Here is a 20190-nt window from a genome sequence, read left to right as displayed (position 1 = left end):
TGTACCACGCGACGTCCTGTGACAAAGTGATCGACACTTTATGGCGCCAATGAAGCCTCCCCTTGTCAGGGGTCACTATGACTGACCACAAGGCCAACTAATCCACTTTAAGGTCGTGACGCGATGGTTACAGAGGTTGACCAATAGATGTAGAAAAAGACCGGAAGTCGGCGCATGGGGACTAGGAGGCGGGTGTTCGCAACCGCCTAGGCCTGCGCGGGTCAAAGCAGCTTGGGGGCCGCGAGCCAGCAAGCGGCGCGTGACGAAGAGCCTGAGCGACGGGTCACCTTGCCCAATGATCTGCAGCCGCTGGGGAACTGCAGCCAGTGGCGAGTGTGAGGGGCGGGAGGCAGCAGGTTAGGCAGTGAGAAGTTAGTGGCGCTGCTGGGACGGGGGGAAGGAGAAGCTTCTTCCTCCTGCTGTTCCTCTCGTTCCCGGGATCGGCGGCGGCGGTGGCTGCGGGTGACTCGGCAGCGTCTCCGGCTCCGCGTGCGAACCATGCTGACCGATGGCGGAGGCGGCGGCACCTCCTTTGAGGAGGACCTGGACTCGGTGGCTCCGCGATCCGCCCCAGCCGGGGCCTCGGAGCCGCCTCCGCCGGGAGGGGTCGGGCTGGGGATTCGCACCGTGAGACTCTTTGGGGAGGCCGGGCCCGCGCCTGGAGTCGGTGGCGGCGGCAGCGGTGCGGCCGGAGGGGACGCGGCGCTGGATTTCAAGTTGGCGGCGGCGGTGCTGAGGACCGGGGGTGGAGGTGGTGCCTCTGGCAGCGACGAGGACGAGGTGTCCGAGGTACGCTTCCAGGACCCCCGTCTCCCATACAGTGTGAGGCATGAATTCTCTTTGGGCCAGCATAGAGTCGGGGCCACCTTCTCGCTCCCCCGGCGTTCTTTGACAGCGAGCGGCTCCATGGCGGCAGTGGCAGCGGTGCGGGCCTAGTGCGCCCTCAGCTTACTCTTCAGCCGGCGGCTCGAGCCGGACCGGTTCCCGTCACCATCCGTAGACCCACAATGGGGAGTCCTTTGGTCTCCAAGCTTCGCGCGGGAACAAGGACTCCTCTGGCTACCTCCCGCCCACCCCGCTTTGGAGATGGGGGGGGCGGGGTCTTGCCTGAGTCCCTGCCCTTGGTACTGAGAGAGAGAGAGAGAGAGAGAGAGAGAGCGAGAGAGAGAGAGAGCGAGAGAGAGAGCGAGAGCGAGACAGAGGGAGAGACAGACCGAGAAACCGAGTTTGCTAGCTGCAAGACCATTTCCACTATATGCCCGTGCCCAAAGTTGAGTTGTCTGACATTTATTTGCTTGTGCCTTACCTGTGTATGTAAGAAGACTTCTTCATTTCCTTTTTTACTTTGAAACTGGTTAGTATGAAGAAGCTCTCTGCTTTTACTCTGAAAAAGCACGTGAGCCTTTCACCTGGGACCTTTTGTGAAGTTATGCAGGAAAAGGAAATTCCAGTGCATCTTTGAGCTTCGGAATAGTTGGGTAGATGAAGTCTGTAGGTTTTTAGTCTTGGGGAAGGTGAAACCCTGGACACCTTTTGCAGAGATTAATGATTAGATCCTTAATTTCTTTTAACTCTTTAACTCTTAACTGTGTGTTTTTAGGTCTGAGCAACATGGGATGCAAGGCATCATTATCTTTTGGGCTTTAGGGAAAAAGGAGATATTTTATGTATGTACTTTTTTCTCTTGACCATGACTTGGATATGGTACTGTTCCTTTATGGCTATTGTTCTAAGTGCTCAAGAGTATTCTGTTTTGGTTCTAAGGTGCCTGGTTCATTCCCCTATGACCAATTATTTTAACCTCTGATCTTGGTGTTAAAGTACAGAGATTTCTCTGTGTACAACTATCCTGGCTGTTGTATTTGAGAGGAATAAGAAACTATTTGTGAGTTGCTGAATACAGTTAGTGCATTGTCTTACCATTCTACCATTGTCTTACCATGCCTGAACAGGGGTTCATTTAGATTTAAAACCTTAGTACATTTTCATTCCAACATTTTGCTTTGGAAAAAAGCGTGTGGGATGTAAGGGAGCTAATCCCTTGAATGTCCATATCTTTGAATTTCACTATAAGTAACTTCTAAGCCAAAGTGGGACAGAATTTTATTTGAGTACACAATTATGGGGAGAGTCTCTGGAGTACCTCCACTCTTGTACTTATGGAAGGCTTTCTTTTATCCTTTCAATGGAAATTGATGACTAGGAACCTAAAACACATGTACTTTTTACCTAGGAAATAAGTGGGAATTTCTTTAGACTCTAAACATTAGAGGTTTTTTTTGTTTGTTTGTTTGTTTAACTTGTTAGACTGAAAAGGTTTGCTTTGGTCTAAATGTGATGTCCTTGATTTTCTGGACCATTTTCACATAATCATCATAAGTGAGATAAAAGATCACTAATTCACATAAATAATATTTTTACATAAATAGTATTTTTTACATAAATATATCTGGGAAATGAGCTTTTGTAGTAACCATTTCTGTAAGGCTTGTACACACACACACACACACACACACACCCACTCTCAGTCTCTCTTTCTGTCTCTACCTTACTGTATTTCATTTGGAGTCTCCCTACCATGCGATTAAAGCTGTGGGCAGAATCCACAGCTCTTTGGTTTTTTGATGTTTATTATGGAAGTTATATATTCATGATTCTTTTACCCATTTAGGCTAATGGTAGAAGAACTTATTTTCCTGTTACTTAACTGTTCTGTGCCTAAGAAAAATTTAGGTATTTAAGTGTATATGGGTGAGTCTCATTTTGTGTCTAGGATACCCAGAGACTTTACTAAGGTCTAAGATGATGGTCAGTGTGTATATCTTTCTTAACCTGTGGGGAAAGGAAATTTCGTTTCTACGTCTTTTTTCTCTCATACCATATAAAGAAGAAATTCCTGGAGTATCTAGTCTCTCCTGTACAGTGTGTGTGGTAGACTACAATCTCTGTGGGAGTGAAATGAAATATCTTCTCCCATATTATTGCCTTTAAATTCCTGGTATGAAGAGACCATAACGTTCTTCAAAAAACACTCACCCAATTGGCATTTTATGAATAATCCTAAAATCTTTTTTTTTTACCTTCCCTAGATGTTTTAGAACCAAGTATTTAGAATCTAGACATCCAGAGAAATAACAAGTTATTTTACAGTTTGAGAGTAAACTTTGTCGTGTTCCCCCAATAGGGCAGGACTTGGTGAGAAATAAGTAAGAAATGTGGAGGCTTAGTGTATTTGCTTGAGAATAAGTCGAAGTTCTATACATTTTGTGTACAGAGGCATAGATACTCCAAGGACCTTTTTTTTTTAATTCATTATTAGAGCCAATAGTTTTGAAAAAACAGGCTGTTTTTCCTTGCTGGCTAAGTCAAAAAACCTAGTTTCCAGAAGGAGCTTGAGTATTTTTGTAAAATTTTTATTAGAATGGTACCACCTTACAGAATACCACCATTTGGGATCTTTGGTTCTTGTTTTAAACACTCGTGGAGTGCCTGTAGCTCAATTGGTTAAGCGTCTGACTTTGACTCAGGTCATGATCTCGCAGGTTCGTGAGTTCGAGCCCTGTGTGCAGCACTGTGCTGACAGTTCAGAGCCTGGAGCCTGCTTCAGATTCTTTGTCTCCCTCTCTCTCTGCCCAGTACCCACCCCCCATCAATTCTCCATCTCTCTCTGTCTCTCAAAAGTGAATAAATGTTAAAAAAAATTTTTTAGGGGCATCTGAGTGGCTCAGTCACTTAAACATCCAACTCTTGATTTCGGCTCGGGTCATGATCTCAAAGTTCGTGAGTTTGAGCCCCACAGAGGGCTCTGTGCTGGCAATGTGGAGCCTGCTTGGGATTCTCTCTCTCTTGTCTCTCTATCTCTCTCTCTGTCCCTACCCTGCTTGCTCTCTCTTTCAAAATAAATAAATAAAATTTTTAAAAAATTTAAACATTGGTAAATACCTGTTTTGTATTTCTTCAGGCATAGCAAGCATGTTCCTTAGCTGTCCAAGGCCTTGAATAGAAATTGGAACTTGCGTTGGATGCTATTAAATGTACCCATTGTTCAGAATAGAGGTCAGGTTGGAAAAAACAAATTTAATATTTATGTATTTTGAGAGAAAGAGTACAAGCAGGGGAGGGGCAGAGAGAGAGGGAGAGAGAATCCCAAGCAGGCTCCAAATTGTCAGCGCAGAGGCCAACTCAGGGCTCGAACCCATAAACTGTGAGATCATGACCTGAACTGAAATTAAGAGTCAGATGCTTAACTGATTGAGCCACCCAGGAGCCTCTATAGTGTTTTGATTTTTTTTAAGTAAAAAGAAGAAAATTCCTAAAGAAAAGACTCTTGTAAGATTTATGACTTTTAATTTTCTCTCATAAGGATGTGTGCATATACTGTATATATTTTTAAGTTATAAAAATCATATAGTCTCCTGGTGAAAAATTCAGCAGTATAGGTAGAAGATACAACATGCAAAGTAAAAGTCATTCTCATCCCCACTGACCCTTCAAATTTCATTTTTCAGTGACAACCAGTATTAAAATTTTTCTTTCAGAAATTTTCTAAGCCTATATAAGCCTATGTATGTGTGTGTGTTTCTTCATATACACACACTGTAGAAACAAATATCCAGTTAGAAAGCATAGCTTGATATCATATTGAGGCTTTTTTCTTCTCTTGAAGCAGGTGCCATATTTACAGTTATGCAAAAGCACACTAAAACTGTATACAGCAATTTATAGCAAAAGCTTTGTAGGGAATTTTTTTCCTGAAAATTATTTTTAGAGGCAAAAGTATAGGCATACGGAATTTCCATTTTGATTTTCTCTAGTTGGAGAAGAGATGTGTCATTTCCTTTGGAGTTTCTTGTCATTTATAATCTAGAGCAAGATTTCTCAACAGTAACCTATTGATATTTTAGTCCAGATAATTCTTATTGTGGGGGGCCATCCTGGGTATTAACAACATACCTTTACCCACTAGATGCCAGTAGAACCCATCCAGTTGTGACAGCCATAAATGTCTGCAGACATTGCTAAATGTCTCCTGGGGACAAAATCACCCCTGGTTGAGAACCACTGGTCTAGGGGCCACTCTTATCGACAGGGATGGCAATTTTGTCATGAATACTCTGTATTCAAACTTTAGGTAAACAAGGTGAGTCAGTACTTTTAATAGCATCTCAAGGCTTATGCTCATAATCTGGACAAGAGAGAAATTGAAAAGTAGTGAAAGGTTTAATGCTGTCAATTTTCTGTAGTAAATTTATCATTTGGGGGAAATTTCACTTAAAATACTATATTATTGTTTAAAAATTCTTAAAAATTAATTTCTAAACAATCTTTATGGGGACTTTATTCAAGGTAGGAGGGGCTTTATTCCATAAATTATTAATATTAGTGATAACATATGAAATATAACTTAAAAATATTTTTAATGTTTATTTATTTTGAGAGAGAGGGAGACAGATCTTAAGTGGGGGACAGAGAGAGAGGGAGACACAGAATCTGAAACAGGCTCCAGGCTCTGAGCTGTCAGCACAGAGCCCAACGTGGGGCTCGAATTCACAAACTGTGAGATCATGACCTGAGCAGAAGTCAGATGCTCAACCAGCTGAGCCACCCAGGTGCCCCTAGGAAATATAACTTTGTATTCTAGTGAGCAAATTTTGGAGACATAGGAAATGTTTACATAGGGCAAAGTTATATGTTATCACTGTAACAATTTGTTACATTGCATGAGTATCAACCTTGCACAAGTTTCATTCTATAAAGCCTTAAGGCTTTACATACAAAATGATGTGTTGATAAATATGATTATATGAATGGTGGGCCAAACCAGAGTTGATTGGATTTGGGCAGAGTAAAACCTTATTGTGAAGTGTGAAGGATGTAGGGGTTTTCTTTTGGTTGTTATTTAGTACATTACATTGGGTGATAACATGCATACAGTTTATGAGTCACAGTGACATAAAGGAAAATACAGTGAAAAGTCTTGATCTAACTCCTGCTCCCAAGTATCCTGCCCTCTACACTTTGAATGTCTTTTTTTTTTCCTTTCAGAATTTCTTTATGGAAATACAAACATGTATTTTTATTTTCCCTATTGTGATACAAAAGGTAACATACTCTTCATGTGAGATTTGTAAGTGGTAAATTTGAGAAGCAATTTAGACTTAAAAAAAATTTTTTTTTAACCTTCATTTTTTGAGAGACAGAAAGAGAGCACAGCAGGGGAGGGGCAGAGACAGAATCCGAAACAGGCTCCAGGCTCTGAGCTGTCAGCACAGAGCCTGACATGGGGCTCGAACTCATGAACCGTGAGATCAGGGCCTGAACCAAAGTTACTTAACCGACTGAACTACCCAGGTGCCCCTAGACTTTTTAATCTAATCAGAGTGATAAAATATTTTAAGAATGAAGCGTTGGAAATGAGTTTAAGCACATTCCTTTTTGAGTCTGTCTGGTAGTGATCTGATAATGTACTAGATGACCTCTGAAAATCACTTCTGGTCTTCTGATTTAGTGATAGATAAGAAAAATAAAATATTTTGCTTTAAAGAAAGCAAAGCAGTTTTTTAAAAAGTATTAGTCTTGAATTGGCAAGTAAAAGAAAAAAAGTGAGAAGTCTACCATTTTTTGTTTTTGTTTTTGCTTTTTGCCTAATTTACCTTCCTAGAGAACCAAAGGTATAAGAAATTCTTTTTTTTTTTTTTTACCAATTATAAATTAACAATTTCAGTATATCTATTTTTTTGAACCTTATTGTTTTCAGTTTTTCTCTCTTGTTGCTTGTCTGTGAAGTCATAGAATCTTGGTGATAATCCTGTCTCATCTCATTTTTAGGTAACTGCTACCATTTATTGAATGCATATTATATGCCAGTACCATACTAGATACTTACGTTATTTTATGTAATCATTTCAACACCCCTTTGAGGTAGGTGTCTGCATTTTTATAGATGAATAAATGTAGGCTCAGAGAAATGATGAATCCATAAAACAAACAAACAAAAAAATGGTTAAAATGTTTCATAGCTAGTAAATGGTAAAGCTAGGATTTATTTTTTTAATGTTTTTATTTATTTTTGAGACAGAGAGAGACACAGCATGAGCAGGGGTGGGGCAGAGAGGGAGGGAGACACAGAATCCGAAGCAGGCTCCAGGCTCTGAGCTGTCAGCACAGAGCCTGACACGGGGCTTGAACTCACGGACTGTGAGTTCATGACCTGAGCCATAGTTGGATGCTTAACCAACTGAGCTACCCATGCGCCCCAGCTAAGATTTAAATCTAGAACTCATGCTATTATTTTGCTTCTTCAGATTAAGAAATAGGCAGTTTTGGGTTACAACATGCTCTTTCTCCAATAAATGCTTACTTAGTCCCTATAGAAGTTATTGTTTATCTAAAGTGAAATGAGAAAAGTAAGGATAGCGTAGTGAGTTTCTTGTAACGGTACTTTTTCCTACTTTTTTTATATTTTGAGAAAATGCACTTCTTACTGTTACAAAATGAATTTTTAAAATATCCATATTTGACCAACTATCACATTAGAAACTTCGTGTTGGGACTCTGGGTAAAGCCTCACAAGTCTGGAAACAGTTGAGTTAGTGACTTGTCCAGGATCACACAGCTAATTCATAGTTGAAATAGGTTATATGACTCCCGTTCTAGTTATCTGACTTGTCCTGCTCTTTCTTTTCTAATGGATTGTACCAGTGAATTTAATTAGTTGCTTAAGACATGCCTATCTCAAACTAGCACATAAACCATAGTTGGCCTTGTTGGAAAAGTTTTATATTATTTAATGAAATTGGTGACTGCCGTATAGATCATTATATTAAAAAAGGCTATTAAAAGTACACCACTGTGGTGCCTGGGTGGCTCAGTTGGTTAAGTGTCTGACTTCAGCCTAGGTCATGATCTTGCTGTTCCTGATTTTGAGCCCTGTCAGCTGTGCTGACAGCTCAGAGCCTGGAGCCTGTTTCATATTCTGTGTGTCTCCCTGTCTCTCTCTGTCCCTCCTCTGCTCATGCTCTCTCTCTCTCAAAAATAAACATTAAAAAAAAAAATTTTAAATACACCACTTGAGTATAGGAGGAGCACTATTCTAAGGTAGTTTTGTAATTGAATTTATTTGAAAAGTTCAGACCTTGTCATTATTCATCTTAAAATAATTAAATAAATATTAAAACTACTGATATGGAAAGGCATATACCCAACTTTGCACCTTTGTCAATTTGGGAAACATTGTTTTTGTATATTGTTACACTCTAATTAATTTGTAGAAATTAAAACCGGTATGCTATTCTATTGGTAGTTAATGACAGTGTGTAGTTCCTGTGAATGAAGATCATTTGTCTTATGATGATTGACTGGTTTACCTTTCTTCTGGCCAACTTTACCTAAACCAGAAAGAAAGTAAAGTTATATATATATACATATACATATATATATATATGTATATGTATATAATATATGGCTGTATTTTATTTGCTAGACTGAAATTTAGCAACTGTTTGTCAAAGAACACATTTCATCTTTATCCTTTTTTTTTTTAATGTTTATTTTATTTTTGAGAAAGAGAGAGTGCGAGCAGGGGAGAGGCAGAGAGAGAGTGAGACAGAGGATCTGAAGCAGGCTCTGTGCTAACAGCAGAGAGCCTGATGCGGGGCTCAAACTCACAGCGAGATCATGACTTGAGTCGCTGTTGGATGCTTAACTGACTGAGCCACCCAGGCATCCCTGATCTTAATCCTTTACATATATTTCTGTTCTCCTAGAAATTTTTCCCTTAGTGGATATTTGCGGTAGTAGAGTGTTTTTGTTTTGTATTCTTTTATTTTGTTTTGTTTAAAGTAGATACCCAGCGTGTCCTGGCTATTTGATTCACCTGCAATGGTGTGCAGTTTTGAAAAGACAAAGGCAAGTATACCCCCCAGGGATTAGCTCTAAGAACCAAAGAATTGTACAGGAGAGCAGTTTATTAAGTTGTCAAGGTAAATTTGATTTAACTGTTTGTATGAGGACAGTTAGATCGAGAACACTTTTTTTTTGTTTTTGTTTTTGTTTTGTGTGTGGTAGAATATAAATAGACAACATTTACCATTTTAACCATTTTTTTGTTTTTTTTTTGTTTTAGTTGTGTTGCAATGTACCTAACACAAAATTTACCATTTTAGCCATTTTAAAGTGTACATTTTAGTGGCATTAAGTACATTCGTGTTGTGAAACCATCAACAGCAGCCATCTCCAGAATGTTTTCATCTTCCCAAACTGAGATTCTGTATTCATCCCCATCTGCCCTTCCTCAGCCCCTACCAACCACAGTTCTACTTTCTGTATAAATTTAACTACCCTAGGTACGTGAAGTAAGTGGAATCATACAGTATTTCTACTTTTTTTTTTTTTTTAATGCATGCTGGGGAGAGGGACAGAGGGGAGGGGAGAGAGAGAGAGAGAGAGAGAGAGAGAGAGAAAGAAAATGAGAATCTTAAGCAGGCCCCATGCTCAGTGGGGAGCCCGATGTGGGGCTCAATCTCACGACCCTAGGATCATGACCTGAGCTGAAACCAAGAGTCAGTCGCTCAGCTGACCATGTCACTCAGGCACCCCACAGTATTTCTACTTTTGTGACTGGCTTATTTCACTGAGCATTATGCATTCAAGTTTCATCCATGTTGTAGCACATGTCAGAATTTCATTCCTTTTAAAGGCTGAAAACCATACCATTGTATGTATATACCACCTTTTTTTATCCATTCATCTGTTGATGGACACTTGGATTGCTTTTACCTTTTGGCTGTTAAGAATATGCTGCTGTGAGGGGTGCCTGAATGACTCAGTTGGCTAAGCATCTGACTCCTGATCTCGGATCACGTCATGATCCCACAGTTCATAGGACCAAACCTCACATCGGGCTCTGCACTGACAGCATGGAGCCTGCTTAGGATTCTCTCTCTCCCTCTCTCTCTGCCCCTCTCCCAACTTTGCACATATGTGTGCACACACACTTGCTCTCTTTCTCTCTCTCTCTCAATAAATAAACTTGAAAAAAAAAGAGGGGTGCCTGGGTGGCTCAGTCAGTTTAAGTGTCTGACTTTGGCTCAGGCCATGATCTCACGGTTTGTGAGTTTGAGCCCCAGGTTGGGCTCTGCTGACAGCTCAGAGCCTGGAGCCTGCTTCGGAATCTGTGTCTCCGTCTCTCTCTGCCCCTTCCCCACTCATGCTGTTTCTCTCTCTCAAATATAAACAAACATTAAACATTTTTTAAAAAATAAAAAAGAAGAATATGCTGCTGTGAACATGGTTTACAAATACCTGTTCAAGTCCCTGCTTTCACTTCTTCTGGGTATATACCTGGTAGTGGGATTGCAGGATCATTTATTTAGTAATTCTATTTTTAATTTTTTGAGGAATCACCATACTGTTTTCCAAAACAGCTATACCATTTCACATTCCCATCAGAATTGCACAAGGGTTCCACTTTTCACACATTCTAGCCCATACTTTCTATTTTGTTTTTGATAATGGCCATCCTAATGGGTGTGAAGTGGTATCTCATTGTGGTTTTAATTTGCATTTCTCTAGTGATTCCTGATGTTAAGCATCTTTATGCACCTTTGGCCATTCGTATATCTTTGGAGAAGTGTCTTTTCAAATCTTTTCCCCATTTTTAATTGGGTTGTTTTTTCATTGTTTAATTGTAGATGTTCTTTGTGTATTAATCCTTTATCATTTATCTAATTTGCACCTATTTTTTTCCATCCCATGAGTTGCATTTTTACTCTGCTGGTAGTGTCCTTTTGTGCCTAAACATTTTGAATTTTGATGAAGTCCAATTTACTTATTTTTTTCTTTTGTTTGTGTGTTTGGTGTCATATCCATGAAGTTGTTGCCAAATCCAGTGTCATGAAGATTTTTTCCAATGTTTTCTTATAAGAATTTTATAGTTTTAGCTTTTACATTTAGGTCTTAGATGTATCTTGAATTAATTTTTGTTTACAATGTAAGGTCAGGGCCCTACTCCATTCTTTTTTGCATGTGGGTATCCATTTTTTTCAGCACCATTATTTAAAAGACGTCTCCCTTGCTTACTGCCTTCAGAGATGCTGCGTTTTTTCCACACCATCTCTCAGGACATACTTGGGTCATTGGTCAAGTCACTGGATTGGTACAGAGGTTTTTTGGGTTTTGTTTTTTGCCCGGCCTGCTATAAAATGAAATTTCCAGTTCATTTCTGAAAAATAAATTGGTCAATAAAAAAAAAATAAATAAATAAAATAAAAGACGTCTCCCCCATTGAATGGTCTTGGCATCCTGTTGAAAATCAATTGGCCATATATTGGAGGGTTTATTTCTGGCCTGGCCTGTTACATTGGTCTGTTTTATGCCAGTATCACAGTCTTTTGATTATTGTAACTTTTGTAGTAAGTTTTGAAATCAGGCAATGTTGGTCCTCCAAATTAGTGCTTTTTCAAGATTGTTCTGGCTATTCAGGGTCCCTTGAGATTCTACAAGAATTTTAGGATGAGCCTTTGTATTTCTGCAAAAATTGCCCTTGGGCTTTTGATAGGGATTGCTTTGAGTCTGTAGATCACTTTTTGAGTGGGAACAAGTTTTAGGTTTTTTTGTTTGTTTGTTTTAATTTTTTAACATTTATTTATTTTTGAGACGGAGAGAGAAAGAACACAAGCAAGGGAGGGGCAGAGAGAGAGAGAGAGAGACACAGAATCCGAAGCCGGCTCCAGGCTCTGAGCTGTCAACACAGAGCCTGACTTGGGGCTCTGCCTCACAAACTGCAAGATCATGACCTGAACCGAAATCGGAGGCCTAACTGACTGAGCCACCCAGGGACCCTTGAGTGAGAACAAGTTTTGATGCAAATCTTATGTAATTTTTTTTATCAGATTAGATATAGCAAATCAAAAGGTTTGAGTTTGACAAAATAATAAAAATCATGTATAATAGGGAGAGACTGTGTGAGCACTAAGTGATGGCTTCCCTAAAGCCTTGAACCCAGTTAACATGGTAATGTTCTGAGTAGATGTTTCTGTAGTATAATCCTTTTTTTTCCCTGATTTGTCCTCATATTGACTAATTTGTGATTGATCACAATGCTTCATATATTGATTAAATGCTAGGAAGAATACATTTTATCCTTTATATCATTAGAGATGAGTTCAGTTTTGTAACACTTATCTCAATATGGTATTAAAGCTAGATAAATGAACCTGTAGTATTTTCTTTAATGATGTGGAATTGAAAAAAATTTCACATGTGCTTTTTATGATATCTGAGTCAGAAAATAAAGGTTTGGCCACATCAGTTGATACTTCGAGAGGTACACTTTGGAAGGGCTTTCAGCTCTTATCAGTTTCTAATTAATTTTTTTCTGTTTATTTTTCTTCTGCTACATCTGTACATTTTTATTTTTGCCTTTTAAAAATTGTACAGTCACTAAATTCAGCAACATATGTGAAACAAAATATCATTATTAAAGAGCAATCCCAAAAGGGGAAATAATCCAATTATATTGGATACATTATCTTTGTTACTTTTTATTTTGATATAATTTCAAATTTACTAGGAAGTTGCAACAATAGTACGGAGAACTCCTCCCATATATTCTTTACCCAGACTCACCAGTTGTGTCCATATTGTCCTATTCTCTCTCTCTATGTAAACAAATAAGCAAATAATTTATTTTCTGAATCATTTGAAAATAGGTTGCACGCATCATGCTTCTTTACCCTTAAATTCTTCAGTGTACATTCCCTAAATATTCTCTTACCTAACCACAGTGCGTTTATCAAAATAAGGAATAATAAGTTTCTGAAGTACTTTTCAAATTCTAATTCCTAAAGTTTTAAAAATTGAAATATAATCCAATATCATAGGATCACTCTTTATGTACAACGCAGTGGTTTTTAATATATTCACAAAGTTGTACAACTATGATCACTATCTATTTGAAAGAATTTTCATCACCCCCCCAAACGTCTCTATTAGCAGTCATTTTTGTGTCCATCTTCCTACTCCCACCCCGCTTTCCTTGATAATCACTAATATGATTTTGTGTCTGGATTTGCCAGAGACAGTGTGGGTATTTCATATAAATGGAATGGTACAGTTGTTCCTCACTTCTTTCACCTAAGATATTGTTGCCAAGATTTCTACATGTTGTATAATGTATCAGTATTTCATTGGAAAAATATTCCATCTTGTGGATATACCACATTTTGTTCATCAATTATTTCTACACTTTTGTTCATCAATTATTTCTACATTTTGGCCACTATAAATAAGGATGCTGTGTACATTTTTGTACAAGTTTTGCATGAACATTTCTTTTCACTTCTCTTGGGTGTATACCTAAGGAGTAGAATTGCTAGGTCATATAACTCTGTGTTTAACTTTCTGAAGAACTGCCAAGCTGCTTTTTATACTGCTGCACCATTGTACATTCCCATGAGGGTTCAACTTCTCTACATCCTTGGTCACTTTTTTTGTTTGTTTTTTATTTATTCATTTTGAGAGAGGGAGAGAGCAGGGGAGGGGCAGAGAGAAAATCTCAAGCAGGCTCCTGAGCTGTCAGCACAGAGCCCAACACACAGCCTGGTCCCATCAACCTTGAGATCATGACCTGAGCCAAAATCAAGAGCAGGGAAGTCCAATCCACTGAGCCACCCAGGGGTTTTCCCCCTCCCTTTAAAAAAAAAAAAAATAGCCATCCTAGTGGGTGTGGAGTGGTATCTCATTGTGGTTTTGATTTGCATTTCCTCAGTAACTAGTGAAGTTGAGTATCTTTTCATGTGCTTATTTGTGTATCTTTGGAAAAATGCCTATCTTTTCCCCATTTCTTGTTTGGGTTATTTGCCATATTGTTGAATTGTAAGTGTTTTTTATATATTCTGGGTACTAGTCCCATATCAGGTGCATGATTTGCAAATGTTTTCTCTCATTCTATAGGTTGTCATTTCACTTGTTTGTGTACTTAACAATTTTAAGTTTTGGAGAAGCTCAATTTTTATATTTATCTATTTTTTTTCTTTTGTTGCATGTGCCTTTGGTGTCATGTCTCAGAAACTATTGTGTAATCCAAGGTCATGAAGATTTATGTCTGCTTCCTTCTAAGAGTTTTATAGTTCTAGCTCTTACATTTAGGTCTTTGATCCATTTTGAATTAACTTTTATATAAGGCCTGAGGTAGAGGCCCAGCCTCATTCTTTTTTTTTTTTTTTTAATGTTTACTTACTTATGTTTGAGAGAGAGAGAGAGAGAGAGGGAGAGAGAGGGTTATTTTGAGAGAGGGAGGGAAGGAGGGGTAGGGGCAGAAAGAGAGGGAGACCTATACAAACTGTGAGATCATGACCTGAAGGATGCTTAGCTGATGAGCCACCCAGGTGCCCCAACCTCATTTATTTGAATGTGCATAACCAATTTGTCCCAGCACCATTTGTTGAAAAGACTGTTTTTTTCTCCATTGAATTGTCTTGACACCCTTGTCAAAAATCAGTTGACTGTGGATATGAGGGTTTGTTTCTGTTAAATTCCATTTGTGGATGTCTTATGCTGGTTGCATATTGTAGCTTTTTGCAGTAAGCTTTGAAATTGGAAAGTGTAAGTCCTCCAACTTTGTTCTTTTTCAAGATTGCTTTTGCTATTCTGAGTTACCGGATATGGTCTCGTTCTCTTGATCTGGTCCTCAGAAGAGTTTAATAGGGAGTATTTAATATGCTGTAGAATTTGTGGTCACACACAAAAGCTCCCCACTTCTTCCATTAATAATATTCTAGCTCTTGAAATTTCTACCCCTTTTATACATACTTTTTTTCAAACTGGAGGAACAACTCATGTGATTTAAACCTGTGTTTGCTAGGCTATGACAAGAGCAAGTTGTCATAATATTAGTGTTTGATTTTTTTCATGTGTCCTTGACAAACCATGGATATATATTTGAGAGGAAGAAAACTGAAGTGGGAGGAGATGGTTGGTTTCGGTAGTTGTAATGTGAATGCACCTGAAATAGACTATAGTCTGTGTGAAAAATATGGACAGAATTTCTTTTTTCAGGATAATAGAGATAAATGAATAAGTGGAATAAAATATAAACCATAGTAATTAGAGTTTTTGCATCTGGTATCTTCTAACAACTACTTAAGAGGTGTGATTCCAATATTTAAGTAACATACAATTTGCTTGACACCTAAGCCAGCGTTATCACCTATGTGATTAAATTGCAAAAACAAATCTTAGATGTCACTGCTCAAATGGCTGCAATTATATTAAATTATTAGTTATTTTGACTCTATGAACAGGGAGAGTTTGTACTACATTTTAGTACCTATTTTACTAAGGATTTGATAAAGAAAAGTTTATTTTCTTTTAGTTTGAAGAGGGCATTATTTAAGGCTATAGTTAACTCAGGTGCATGGATTTGACCTCTTATCCTCCTATTATTTAGAATAATGTGATGGTAGAGTTTTAAAGGTACTTTCTGTTGTGTATTATCTCCCCTGCCCCCTGCCCTTTTTGTAAGTATGTTTCGCACCTAGCATGGAGCTCACCGTGGGGCTTGAACTCAGTACCCTGAGATCAAGACCTGAGCTGAGATGATGAGTTGGATACATAACTGACTGAGCCACCCAAGTGCACCATTGTGTATTATTCCCTTGTTGCTAATCTGTAACAATCGTTGACTCATTCTCTAGAAAAGAAAGTCAGAGTTTAGTTTAGGGTAGGACCTCTTCTTGAACTCACATCATGCATAATAAAATTATGTCTTTTAGAAGTTAGAGTCCTTGGCAGTCTGTTTAATTCTGGTTAGTATTGTAGAGTAGAGTTGTTCATTTAACAATAATTTATATAGAGGCTACTATTTGATAAGCTTTGTGCTGGGGTTTGGAATTACAAAGATTAAAAACTTTGGTCTCTGCCCTTAACAACATCAGCATTTTCACAAGCATGAACATTTCAGGGAACTTATTAAAACAAGGTAAATTATTTATTCAAATTATATTTGACGTTCCAAAATCCTTTCACATATTAACAAATTATATTTAAGTGTGTCAAGGCATTGTGTACTTTAATTACATTAACTCTTTTAATATTTTCATGGTTTTGTGACAGTCCAGGATCTTAAACACAAATGTATGGGACACTATCCTCTGTAAGTTGGATGATCATTATGAAGGTTGATGTTTGGATGTCTTATTTCAGGAGTTTGATGAGTTTCAAGTGGCAAGTTTAAAGGGGCCATGATTAAAAATGAAAGGATACAAAGTCCATCAACATAAGATTATTTTGTGCTCATATTTAAGCAAAACCACAACTGCTTCATTATGTTCTATAAACTCTCTAAGCATGTCCTGCTTCAGAGCATTTGGCATTTGCAGGTTGTTTTCTCAGAAACTTTCTTCTCTTAGTTGTCCATGTGGCATCTATCTCTTACTTCTTTTAGCAGTCTGCCAAGATGCCTTCTAACTGCCTACTATACGTATGCTCCATAAACATCTCAGGGTCACCAATTTTAATTCTGAACCTATCATTTCCCCCTCCACCCCTATGTCCCCCTGCCCCTTTGTAAATTACATTGCCCTAAAGTTAGTTACTGTAGTCAAACCTCAGAGCTCACATCTGCTCTTTCTTCTCATTATACACATTTAAGCAGACACTGAGTCCTGAAGGTTCTTTCCTAACATCTTGTTTATTTGTCCCTATTTCTGAATCCTTAATGCTCTGCCATAAATAAAAACATCATCTTTCACTGGCAGTTATTTCAGTAATCCCTGACTCTGTCTACCTCCAAGAGTATACCTTTCTAATTCTTCCTCTACACTGCTATCAGAGTAAATTCTGTAATGGCAGTTCAGTCATGTGACTCTTGACAAAAAGCCTTCTCATTTCTTAGAGAAAGGATAAATCAAATTCTTTGATGTGGCATACAGTGTTATTTAGGATTTGGCTTCTGTCTAGTTTTTCAACTCTGTCCTTTTTTTTTTAGAGTGAAAGAGAAAGAGAGCAAGCACGAGTGGTAGTGGGAGAGAGAGAAAATCTTAAGCAGGCTCCAGGCCCATTGTGGAGCCGAACATGGGGCTCGATCTCAGGACTCTGGGATCATGACCAGAGCCGAAGTCAAGAGTTGGATGCTTTACCAACTAAGCCCACCCCAACTCTATCCTTTTTGTGCCCTACTTTATTTGCTTTTTGTATTCTATCCATACCAAATTGTTGTAGTTCTCTGAACATATCAAGCTATTATAGGCCTTGCTTTAATTTGCTTCTACTGCTTTGGCTTCTAGAATTATAACAATAGCTACTATATGCTGAGTGCTTATTGTCCACTGGGTTAAGTACTTAACCTATATATTATCAAATAAACTTAACCAGTACCATTTGAAGATAGCAATATTTATAGATATTTACAGTTTACAGATGAGGAAACTGAAGCTTAGAGACATTGTGTAACATACACAAAAGTCATATATCTAGTTGATGATGGAGCCGGGATTTGAATTCAGCTATCTTGGAACTTAAAGCCCATGTTTGTAACTACTGCTATACACTGATGCTGCTGTCATTGATGTCCCTCTTCCCCATCCTGTTGGATACCTTCTTGTTCCAGAGTTGTCATCTCTAACTCCTTTCCTTCGTTACTACCCTAGGTGGAATTGACCATTCCTTCTTCTGTGTTCCCATGTTGTCCGTATATAACTATTACAGCATACATAATACTTTATTGCATTTACTTGATTGTCTTAATGAGCAAGAATCATGTCTTATTTGTTTTTGTCTTATTTGTTTTTGTGCTGCCAGTATACAGTAGAATGTTTGGCACATAGTAGATGCCTGATAAATGTTGAATGAATGTGTCTGTAGTGCTTAATATGCTCAGGTTACTTGTTAGCCTAAGATGAATATAATGGATTCTATATTATTTTTGTGGAGTAGAGAGTATGAGTATAGGAAGGAAACTGACCTTAATGATAGTAGTAGTGGTAATATTAATAAGAATAATAGCGACTAATATTTGTTGAGCAATTACCATGTGTTAAGCCCTGTTGTGAAATTTTAGATACAGTATCTTGCTTACTCATCAATAACCCTGTGATGCAGTTACTGCTCTCCTTATTTTATAGTTGAGGAAAATGAGTTTAAGAGAAGGAGAACAAGTTTGCTAAGATCACACTATGAGAGATGAAGTGGTATTCTAAGAGTCCTTACTCTTAGTCATTATTCTTTCTTCCCCTTACTAGTATTAATTGGAGGTTTATGGGTGTTTGAGGCTCCTTTTAATTTATTAAAATCAATTATTTCTTTCACGCGTTGAATGCTTATTTTCTATTGGGATAATGAGTAGAAGCCAGGACTTCATCTAACTGTGGGGAAAACAGGAAGTTTTTCCTTTCAACAGTAAGATTTTCTTGGCTTTAACTGCCATATACTTCATTCCTTGTGACTTTTCTAATGACTTTGTGAGCAGTCTTCTTTTTAAAAAACCTGTTGTGGCACAACATTTTGTTGTATACGTGTTGTATGTATGCATTAGAAATAATGCAGTTTTGGGTGTCACAAATTACTAAATGAAAGCATAATTTGTCTTAAGACTCTGGCAGAGAAGTGTTAGTGGGTTTGATAATCTTGATTACATTTATTTTATTTAGACAAGTTTTTTCCTGACATTACTGTTATTGCTAAATTGAGGTATTACCATACTTGTAGTTTTTTTTTTTTTATTTACTTAACTGGTTAGTATTTGTTTTAGTTATACTCCATTGTTTGTTTATTATAATTTTTTAAATGTTTATTTATTTTCAAGAGAGAATGAGCAAGAGAGGGGTAGAGAGAGAAAGGGAGACAGAGAATTCAAAGCAGGCTCCTCTTTGTCAACACAAAGCCTGATGCAGGGCTCAAACCCACCAACCATGAGATCATGAACTGAGCTGAAGTCAAATGCTCAACCAACTAAACCACCCAGGCACCCCATTATACTCCATTGTTTAGAAGATTCGCTTAATACAGTTTGGTGTAGTAAAAAAGGGTATGAGTTTTGGGGTCCAAAATACGTGGCTTCAGATACCTGTATGGTTATGTGATCTTGGGCTAGTCCCTTAATTTTTCTGAGTTTCAGTTCCTTAAAATGACGATCAGTTAGTCTACTTCATCGAGTAGGTAAGATGATTGAATGGAATAACATATGGAAAATGCTGATAGATATGAGGCATTTTATTAATGGTAGCCTATTTTTTTAAAAGCACTTGATTCATGGGAGCTTTTGTTTTATTTTTTTGAGAGAATGAGTGAGAGGTGCATGCAAGCAGGGGAGGGGCAGAGAGAGAGCAAGCTCCATGCCCAGTGCTAAGCTGATGTTGGGCTCAGTCTCACAACCATGAGATCATGACCTGAGCCAAAATCAAGAGTCAGATGCTTAACTGATTAAGGCATCCAGGCGCCCCTATTTTTTTTAAATAGCAGATTTATTATTATTATTATTATTATTATTATTATTAATTTTAAAGTAGACTCCATGCCCAATGTGGGGCTTGAACTCACTACCCTGAGATTAAGAGTCACATGCTCTATCAGCTGAGCCAGCCAGCCCCCTCAAGTAGCTATTATTTTTAAGACCTTCCTTTCTGCCATCTTTCATTAGAAACTTAAAAAAAAGTAGATTCTGTATTAAAAGTGTAGTTTAGAAGTTAAGTTTTTGTAACTGAACAAAGTGGAGTTAATTTTCTCCAGCTTTAACTTAGAATTAGGAAAAGCACAATGGTTCTCTCTTGTGCTGTGTGAAACTAATCAACTTCAGAAATCCGAAGATACTGTTGCCTTTTTTTTTTTTAATGTTTATTTATTTATTTTGAGAGAGAAAAATAGAGAGCAAGCAGGGGAGGGGCAGAGAGAGAGGGAGACAGAGAATCCTAAGCAGGCTCCATAGTCATTGCGGAGTCCGATGCGGGGCTTGAACTCATGAACCATGAGATCATGACCTGAGCTGAAACCAAGAGTGGGCACTTAACTGACTGAGTCACCTAAGTGCCCTCCCATTGCCTTTTTTTGAGAAAAAGATGTGGGTCTGAAATTGGCAATACAGTTTTTCTTGTAGAAAGAAACTTGAAAAGCATATATGTTAAAGAATACAGCCTTTTTTGTTCCAGTATTCCAAGATGTTTTTGCTGATTTTATTGGGCCTTACAGTATCAGCAA

At 38.2% G+C, this 20190-nt stretch overlaps 1 protein-coding gene across 6 annotated transcripts in view; it reads left to right on the top strand.

Annotated features, from left to right (window-relative positions):
- The first annotated feature begins 350 nt into the window (after positions 1-350).
- Positions 351-20190, top strand: part of ANKHD1 (ankyrin repeat and KH domain containing 1) — a 134419-nt gene continuing 114579 nt past the window's right edge. For 4 of the 6 annotated variants that reach the window (XM_086702572.1, XM_086702556.1, XM_086702547.1 and 1 more), the window contains exon 1: positions 351-789. In XM_086702572.1, the coding sequence (XP_086558698.1) occupies positions 499-789 (291 nt within the window). In that variant the 5' untranslated portion in view covers positions 351-498. The remainder of the gene's footprint in view (positions 790-20190) is intronic. The other 2 variants (XM_025923734.2, XM_086702552.1) reach the window with 1 other exon arrangement.

This window comes from Puma concolor, chromosome A1 (assembly GCF_028749965.1).
Source record: "Puma concolor isolate L17-30 chromosome A1, mPumCon1.1.hap2, whole genome shotgun sequence".
Classification (NCBI taxonomy): domain Eukaryota; kingdom Metazoa; phylum Chordata; class Mammalia; order Carnivora; family Felidae; genus Puma; species Puma concolor.
Note: the sequence above shows the minus strand (reverse complement) of the source record. Positions and strands in the feature narration are given on the sequence as shown.